At 42.4% G+C, this 9,653-nt stretch overlaps 1 protein-coding gene across 6 annotated transcripts in view; it reads left to right on the top strand.

Moving 5' to 3' along the window:
* Positions 1-448: 448 nt before the first annotated feature.
* The window catches only part of PARD3B (par-3 family cell polarity regulator beta), a 406,048-nt gene continuing 396,843 nt past the window's right edge, over positions 449-9,653 (top strand). For 2 of the 6 annotated variants that reach the window (XM_064660625.1, XM_064660629.1), the window contains exon 1: positions 452-738. In XM_064660625.1, coding sequence (XP_064516695.1) covers positions 619-738 — 120 coding nt within the window. In that variant the 5' untranslated portion in view covers positions 452-618. Of the gene's footprint in view, positions 739-9,653 lie in introns of all 6 variants that reach the window. The other 4 variants (XM_064660633.1, XM_064660627.1, XM_064660626.1 and 1 more) reach the window with 4 other exon arrangements.

The raw sequence follows: 9,653 nt of genomic DNA, 5'->3' as shown, positions 1-9,653 counted from the left end.
CAGGTCACTGCGCACTATTTCTCTCCAGGTGTATTTTCTGTGCCACAGGGCCCGCTCTGTGCCTCAGGGTGCTCTGTGCTCACCGCGGTACAAACCAGCGCTGTCCGGGCACACAGCTCCTTGCCCCGCATTAACCGCGCACTGCGCGGTGCCCCCGAGCTGCTGCGCGTCAGCCTTTCACGGCGGTCGCTCCGGGGCGGGCAGCGCTGGCTGCAGCCGCCGGGGAGCCCCCGGGTGCCCGCTCCGCACAGCGTGGGGCGCGGAGGCACCGCGCTCTGGCCGGCGGGGCGGTCCCGGCAGCGCTGCCCCGCGGCCCCTTTAAGCCCATCCCGGCGCTCCGTGCCCCGGGCGAGCCGCGCCGCCGCCCGCGGCCGCCCCGCCCGGCCCGGCCCGGCCCGCGCCTCCCGGAGCGGCGCGCGGGGCGGGGCGGGCACGGCGGAAGGAGAGGCCGCGGCCGGGCCTCGCTGCCGGCGCTGCCCGCGCTCGGAGGCGCAGCCCCAGCCCCGCGGGAGCACCTGCCGCCCGCCCCCGGGGCCGCGGGGCGGCACCTGCCGGGCCGGGCCGGGCGCCGATCGCGGGCGGGCAGGGCGGGCAGGGCGGGCATGGCGGCGCGCTGAGATGAAAGTGACCGTGTGCTTCGGGCGGACCGGCATCGTGGTGCCCTGCAAGGACGGGCAGCTCCGCGTGCGGGACCTGACCCAGCAGGCGCTGCAGCGCTACCGCAAGGCCCAGGAGAAGGTGAGCGGCGGCCGGGCCGTGGCGGAGCCGGCCCGGGGCGAGGGGCGGCCGGGGGAAGGCCCGGGGCCGGCGCGGGGGGCGGCGGGACCGGGGGGCGGTCGGGCTGCCGGGCCGGGGGCCGCGGGCACGGCCCCAGCGGGGATGCCCCTGCCAGGTACCGTGTGTGCCCAGCTGGTGCCGGCGGGCTGGGAGCGTGTCCCGCTCAGCTACACGGCCACGGCTGTTATTGCTGTGCGTGTTGACTAACAAACTTGATACACACTCAAGCGTAACATTGAGTTATTTTCATTAAAGCTTGTGTTTTCTGGCAGTAGCTGCCCAGTGAGGTGCTGTCTGCATGGGTAGGTGACTTCCCTTACATGAAAGGAGCTCTTAAGTTTTTCTTTGATTGTACCTAATTGAGCATAAAAATACTTTTTTCTTTTTTCCTCCAAGAGGCAGGTGCTGAAGGCTAATGGGGTACTGTTCAATACCGATGAAAGGCCTAGTGTTGCAAATACTGCTTTGCGAAAGAAATTCCAGTTACAAGTCCTGAATTGAGGGCCTGCAGGATTGTCCATCCTCCTAAGACCTCTGAGTAAAAAGTACAGCCAAAGTCTTAGGGGATCTGTTTTGTGACCTGTGCTGGTTTCTTATGGGCCCAGTCAATTCTTTGATGTCCTGAATGCTAAACTGGAAGTAAAGTCTTGTTCTTGCAGGTTTATTTTGAGAAAAACTTGCCACCGTTATGTTAAATACATTATGAACAGCTGAGACTGGTCTAGTAGAGATTGTTTGGTCACCGTGTTAGTCCTTCTGAGTGGCATGCTTTAAGCTGCCTTAAGACACATTGAGCTTGACAAATAATTTGTATGAAAAGTCTTTTTCCTAACAATGTTGCCTGTGTGTAATAACTGCATGACGTTTATAGAATTTTTGGTGCTGTTAGGGCCAACAGTCAGTGAGATCTTTTGCACTGAAGTATAGTTCAGAGTACTAAAATACCCCTTCAGGAGAGGGGTTTATCAGAACCAGAATTACTTTCAGCTGAGTTGAATTTAGAAGTTTAAAATTTGATATCAGCTTTGATTTGTGCTTCTGATGAAATTGGAATTAGTCTCATGATGATGGCTTGAAAGTGGCCTCCAAAGCCGTTGTATCAAATGCCTTTTCCTCTGTCTTTAGTTACTTTTTTTTATAGAAGGGTGCCTGCCCTTCTAGGTGAAGCCCTGACTGTTCTGAAAGGCTCAATAAACAATTATAGGATAGAAATTCCAACAATGTGAGAAAGGTTCAGATAAATGCTGGACACTTAAGATGTACTACAGTTCAATTGGTTTCTCATGATTTTGTAACCAATTGGCTATTTAAGTAGTATCTAAAGAATTTTTTTTTATATCAAGAAGTCATCTCCTATGTGCCCTTCAATGTGAGGTCAAAGTCATCAGCCTTTTTGTATTGGAGAGCCAGAGGTCAGAGTTCATGGTTTTGACCTTGTTGTATTTCTTCCTTTGCAAATGAAACTTTTTTTCTTTCTGGCTTATTTCCTTATGGAAGTTTTGAGTTCCCTGTTCTGCACTGTAGGTGGACAAAGCACGTACAGGCCAGTTCATTCAAAAATTGCTGATCACCTTGAGTAGTGGTGCTTCAGAGCTAGAGCTTCTACAAGGGTGTATGAAGAGGCAGGGTGGGGGGAGCAACCCGAGGGCCTGAAAAGCAGAGTAGGTTTTCATACAAATCACTAGAAAAAAAGTTTTTTGGCTTCTGCACCTTCTCTCCCCCCCAGTTCACTGGAAATGTAAACAGTTCTCTTGCAGTGCTTTGATTAGCTGGCTTCCAGCCTACATGATTTGCAGTGGAACTGGCCAAAAAGATAAACAGACAAATTTCTTCTTATCTTGACAAGCATCATTCAGTGTTAAATTGCTTTCCTGGGGGAAAATTTGGGGTTGGTAAAATAGATCATACACGTGTCTCAAACAATTAATTTTATTACCTTTTGGAGTATTTTTTGTCTGATCTAACATGATGAATTGGGTGTTTTGCCATTTTCCTTCTCTTGGCTCCTTCTATAATTAGCTTTCTTTAAAAAAATATAAAATCCTACGGAGAATGGCATTATCTCAAGGTAATCAGCAGCTAAAACCTGCTGTGAGGTGTGCATGTAAACAGGTTTGTGCTAAAGATAACTGCATGTTTGTTTTTCTTTTCAAAATATTTAGAATGCTTTCTGTGACAGAATGCTGCTCATTCTGTTGGCATGTTAAATGTCCTTGTAGGTTTTTTTTCAAGTGTTAAAATCTTTTAAAAGAATGAAGTGGAAAATGGTATTGCTAAAGTGCTTAAAGTATTTGGAGAGGTGAGGAGAGTTGATACAAGGAATATCTTTCATAGTTGCAGAATGGAAAATGAAAAAGTTAGCTAGGATACAAGCTTAGGAAATTTTTATTAGTTATGGTACAGTCAAATAGCACAAAAATGTGTGTGAGAGGCTCTGAATTTTGGGAAGTCCAGTTTTGCTATTACACTGCAGTCACTTGTCTGGCAAAGGGGAAGATACAAGATTAGATTATTAATTCATGTACAATTGTAAAATATTTGAATTTACATGTATAAAAATAGAAAATTTTCGAATTGGTTTAAAGTACTCAGCACTTCTTTATACTTGTAATGAGAGGAAAGTTGATGCAGTAAATGATTAAGTCTCTCATTTCTGTGAGACTTTTGGTAGATAGCTGAGAACTCTGTGGGCAGTTGGTTATTGTAGCCTGCTGTGTTTCCTTAGCAAGTTTGATTTGCTCTCTTGACTGGGCTGTGTTGGCAAGGTTTGGTCATGAAGGCTCAGCTGCCTCAGCTAACAAAGTTGCTTCATTAACTGAAACAAAACACTAGGCCCATTTCAATTGAAAAATCAGGCAGTGATTGTTTTTTGATGCTACTGAATTTAGTGGATATTAGAGATACTGTTGCAGTTCTGAATGGGCAGAGTTTGGCTGATTCACTGGAGGATACCAATAACTCTGGAATTATGAACTTTGTATTGTAGGATCAACTACAGTATCATCATGATGTGATAGTCTTAGATATTTAAGACTTTTTTTGTTGATCAGCTTCTTTGTGAGAATTGTGAAGAATTTTCTAGGGAAGTGACTGTCGTCTCAGAAGGTAACTTGAGTTTCAGTAAAATGAAGTTTGGAATTTTTTTGTGACTCAGGATCTGCTGTTGTTGCTGTTTAGCAATGTGCATTAAGGCTCCCCGCTGACAGGTAGATACAGTAGGATTAATGATTCCTTATTGTCAGCCCAGTCCCTAACTTGATATTTTTGGTGCCTTGGGGAGCAGTTGCATGTCATCAGTTGTATTTAGGATTCTTTGCTTGAGTGAGAGCAGATATACTGCAAAATAGTTGAGTTGCTGTGCCTGGTAGTGTGATTGCTTCTGTGTAGCTATAAGGCATAGCCTTGGATGCAGGACAAGGTACCTTGTTGATAGTTTTGCAGTGAATTGTCAGAGACCTTTTGTTTGTTTGTTTTTCCCGAGTACGTGAATGAGAAGGAGAGGTTCTGGGTCAGCACTGAAGGTTTCCATGTTGTCTTGTGATGTTGCCTGGATCTGCATAGTCCTGCTGAAAGCAATTCCTTAAAATACATACGGGGCTAGATGCACTCCAGGTGTGCTCACACCTCTGCCCTTTGAAATGCCACTCCCCCCACGTTGGAGGCAATATCTGAATTACCAGCTTTGCAGTGCAGCCCTTGGTTCAGCTGAGGATCCTTGCTTGCTCGCTCGGAGGCCTTGAGTGCTCCTGGTACAGAAGGTGATGTATGCCCAGGGAAAAGAATGCTTGAGACTGGCAAGTGAATTCCACAATGGCTTTTCTTTAAGCTGCAGGGAAACTTTTCCAAGGAAAACATATAACATATTTTGCTGTTCCATATGCTTTTTGTCTTTCTGGAGGAGCCAGAGATGGGGGAGTGGTGTTTCTCACCTGTGTATTACTTTACTCCCGTTTGCATACCCAGCACTTACTCAGACAGCTTAATTGAAATGACTGCTTTGCTGTCTGAAGTCTTGTTCACAGACACCAGCTGAATGGGTGGAACACGGAAGCCATGTAGCAAAATCAATAAGCACTACAATTGCTTGTTTAAGATTTCTCACTTTAAGCACAGTGAAATTTTTAAGTGGCTCACTCTCAGCCGCCTTTGTGGGCCTCCCTTTGGAAATGCCAACAGAGACAATCAAATAATTGTTGAACTGTCTCACAGGGACTTGAGTTGTTATGGACATTACAGTTTCTGTTTTGTGTTTCCATTCATGAGAATGTACAGATGCCAGCAGTTAATTCTGGAGTGGTAATGGTGTTTTTGATTGGCAGTCAGACCGAGTAGGAAGCAATAATATAGTGAGTTAATTCAAGAATGGTGCATTTTTGATTAGAGTGAAAAAAAAGTGGGTTGTTTGGGTTGCATTACTGATCTTTTCCAAACTGGATGTATTTAAAGAGCTGATGTTTGAGATGTGCTGCCTATATTATTTTTTAATCCTACTAATAAAATACTTTCTCAGTTTCTTTCTGTTCCTGCTTGCCAGCCACGTGACAATTAGTTTTCTGGAATTAGATGTTGCTGTTGTAAATCAGCCAGCAATCAGGAGTACTAAATGTTCTTGTAGTTTCTCTAAATATATTGGGGAAAGGGAGAATGATAATTTATTTTGACTCCAAACTCTATGCTTATGAAAGAAGTTTGCATAATCAGAAGATTTCTTCAGAAGATATATGTGAAAAATCTTGAAAGAAATCCTTTTTTTAATGAACATTTTTTCTGTTTTGGGCAAATTGCAAGTATTTAGTCCTTTATAAAGGCAGAATAATAGAGTTGTATCTGTGTAGCACTTTTGCACTTTTGTCTTGGACTTGGACTCTACGTTTGTTTTTTTTCCCTATCCCCGTTTGTCTTAGTTTATTTTATTTTTTGCTCTAATAGGGACGAGGTAATCCATAATCTTTGTTTTACCAAAACAATTCTAAGCTCTGTCTTCAAGTACTTTAATTCCCATATTTTTCATAGCATTGCTTAATCAGCTGCAGTATGTTAGTGAATCTTGGAAACTGTATGTCAGTGAACAGCTTGATTATCACTTCTGTGTCCAGCCTTTGCATTTGTCCACTGTGATATTGTACTCAAAAATGAGAATATAACTTGATACGCTGCTTTCCCATTACTATCATATGAATTTGAGTGACTGACTCATGTTTGGGAAGATAGGACATGTAAGCAGGAGGAGTAAAGAAAAGGGAAGGAGACAAATGATTTAGGAAACTGTTTATTGACTTAAAAACATTAGTGGTGACATTTCATGGAGATTGGAAATAGCTTTCAACTGGCAGAACTTTGGGTCTCTTAAAGTGATCCTGGAAATCCTTTTACAGTGATCCAGAAAAATTGAGGGTTAAAAAGTGTCTGCCTTTTAATTGCTTTTGCATAAAATGTCTGCTCCTGTGTTGTATTGTTGCCACTAGTTTGATGTTATGAGATTTTTGGTAGATTTCCAGTCTCCTTTTCCTTCTGTCCCAGGTGTTTATAATCCAAACAGAAAAACTGCCATTGGACTTAGTCAGATTTGTCATAGCAAATGTCTTTGAGGACATTAGGTACTTATGTAACCTGAAAAAAATATTTTTGATCCCTTTGTCCCTTATAAGATGTTGATTGTTGCCAGTAACTTGGGCTTTTGGCTGAATATTGTTACCTGATGTTAATGTGTTTCCAGGGAGCTCAGTTGAAGGGTAGAGCTGGATAAAACTGGTGGAAATTCAATAGGCAAAATGAGAATAACTCATCCTGGAAATACTGCAGGTCAGACTTCAGTGTATATGATAATACTGAGTTTCCGTTTTTGTCTCCCAGATCATATTAATCAAATTCTGAGTATTATTCTGTTGTTATTACTTGAGAGACAGCAAAGCCTTGTGTAGTAACTAAATAAAGCAGTCATAGGAGGAAACCATTAAAGAGCAGTACAGAGTTCTCAGTAGTGACTGCTTCCTGGTGCTTTTGCCCAGTTGAAGATGAACTCCAAGTAGACACGTAGGAATTTGTGAAGAAGGAATTTAAACCTCAAATGGTATTTCTGGCAGAGGATGGAACCAGGAGGGTGTTTTGCTTGCTGCACAATGTTTTGGGTTTTTTTTCCTTAAGTAACTGAACATGGAGGGTTGTGTTCTATTGATATTTTCTGAAAAACAGAATGTTTTTGTTTTTAACAGATAAAGTTATTTGGGCGTAATATTTCATGTTAAGTGGCTGTACTTTCCCCCTCACTCATTCAGTGTGATAGGCCAGTTGAAGCACAACATTCTGTGCCGTCTCGCATCCTGCTACTGAGGCAGCAGATTTCCTCCCCCGTTGAGCAGAACATTCTTTAGGCTTTCCTAATGATTCGAATGTCAGAACTGCAGCTTTCCTAGGCGTGAAAACCTATTGCTTCATTATTGTAAACTCCCTCTAGCCCCCCATTAAGAGGCTCGTGTTTCATCCTTAATGAATATGATAATGCTAAAGGTCTCGAGCAATTAGTATAATTGAAAACAGATTCTGCTTTGTATTTTTATATTTCATTCTTGAATCTTGCTTATGCATAAGGATATACCCATTTTATGTCAGGGAACTGACTAAACAGAATTGACAGGCTCATGTGAGCGACTTACTGATAGAAATGGTCTTGTACATTCCACTGGCCATAGAGTGTCCCAAATACAATGGTAAACTCAGAAAGCTGCTTCATAGGAGAAATTTAGAAAAGCACCATGTTACAAGAACTTCTGGAAAAAAAGACTGCAGTATTTATGTAACATGGTCATTAATGTAAGCATTTTTTATTCCCCTCAGGTTATATGTTGTTGGTAGATCTGTAAGTCTTATCACCAGTACTTTATTATGTCCTAAAGATTACTTCAGTAACTTATTTGTAAAGGAAACTTTGTGTTACTAGAACTTACTAATTGCACTGGATAGAACTTTTTTGGACTGTTATCCTCAATTTAAAGAGAAAATATGTAAGACTTGATTCTGTAAATGTTTGGGTTTTTTTTCTTTTTATGCCTAATGATTGTGCTATAGACACCTCCATTAAAGTGAACTGTTGTAATGTTTTAATGTAATCAAAATCTCTTACTTTCCAGTGTAAACCTGTAATTTTTATGTCGCCAGTAAGTACATCCATTCAGAACTGATGACTTTGCTTTGTTGTGGCAGGTGCCACAGCACTACTCCAGTGCTAGATTTGCTCTTGGGAATGCTCCCGAACTGGGAGGTTTACACAAGTTGCTCATTAGTTTCATAAGAATGCACTGGCAGCATTTGTTGCCACAGGGAGACTCCTTACCTCCATGTTTATTGTTTGTTATATGTAGGAAAAAGAAAACTACAGAATGTTTGAATGAACCTGCTTCTTGTAGCCTATGCTAAGGATACCACAGGTATGAAGGGAAGCTGAGTGATTGTGCTCTAACAGTGACTGGTGTTTGGGATCACAGAATGCAGTCTGATGGGTAGAGTCAAACAGCTGGCACTGGACTCTTTTTTATTTTTCCTGGTTAGGGATTTGACTTCAAAGATGAGGCTCCATGGAGCCAAAAGGTTTTGCAGTACATTATCTGATAGAATATCTTTCAGATTACCGATAGAATACTAGCTACTGGTGAATCATAACTTGCACCCTCCCTATAATTTTCCTTTACAAAAATGAAGTAATTTCTCGATCAGTATAAGAAAATGGAATGCTTAAAGGAGAATTAGATACAATCCAAAGAAACTGAGATCTTCATTCCTGGAAAATTGTGTGGCTTTATTTTTTTACTTTGACTAATCAGTTTCTCTATTAATCTCTCTTTCCTAAAACCTTAGAAGACTTTCATATTGTTGTAGAACATATTATTCTCATCAGTCCATCATCAGTTGAGTTGCTCTTTATTGGCAAACCTGAATATCTAAGTTACAGATTTTCTCAGAGGAGACAAAAATACTTCATATAATCATCTCCTGTGTCTTTTAATTTGGGTGTCAATGTACAGGTCAACTAAGGCTAGTTCCAGTTCCAAAGAAGTTGGAATCCAGCATGTCTCTGTTTGGACCTTTGAATCCTGATGGGTTAGTCCCATGTACACGGTGGATTTGTTCTGTATCCAAACTCTTGAGCACCTGCCTGCAGACTATCTGACAGCTGAGGGAGGTACTGATGAGGCAATGTTTTCACATTTCCTTGAAAGCTGCCATTACAGGGTTCTGTCCTCCCAGTAAGCATAGGGGTGATCTGCAGCTGCTGCAGAAGGGGACTGGTTGAAAAGGTTCTTGTACCTGCTCTGCAGCTTCCTCTTGGCTGGTGTGCCTGTGGGACAGGCAGACTGCCTCGTGTCTGCACAGATTTTGGTGATGTCCATTGTAAGGTAGCTCCCTATTTATATTTCTCCTCAAACTCTCAAACTAGAACTTTCGAGGGCATGTAGTCTTTCCTAGCCTTTCTTTCTTTCTTTCTTTTTTTTTTTTGGTTAATTGTGCAGTGCTGGATGTCATTAATGGTGATTAAGACTAGAGTTTTATGTAGGGGATTTGTGCTATAATTCCTCCATTTTTCTGTGTTTCAAGGAGTCTATAACCACTGCTGAATGTAGGTACCATTCACTTCAATTTCTGTAGGTCAGGCATTTTTGTTGAATGCAGTTCTTAGTGACACAGTTTGCCTCCTCTGACCTTTGTCCAAAATGATGATGGTAATTTTTTTTTTTTTTAAATTCTCTGCGATACTCATTTGGTGGATAGTATTTTGAGTGTTAGAAAGCCTTCCATTAACATTCTCTGCTTGCCAATTGTTTTATTTCTGAGCACAAGCCAGTGGTGAAACTAGACTGCAGATTTAAGACTCTTAAGACTTT

The sequence above is a fragment of the Pseudopipra pipra genome, chromosome 7 (genome assembly GCF_036250125.1).
Source record: "Pseudopipra pipra isolate bDixPip1 chromosome 7, bDixPip1.hap1, whole genome shotgun sequence".
Lineage (NCBI taxonomy): Eukaryota > Metazoa > Chordata > Aves > Passeriformes > Pipridae > Pseudopipra > Pseudopipra pipra.
The sequence above is the reverse complement of the archived record's forward strand: the minus strand, read 5'-3'. Positions and strand labels throughout refer to the sequence as shown.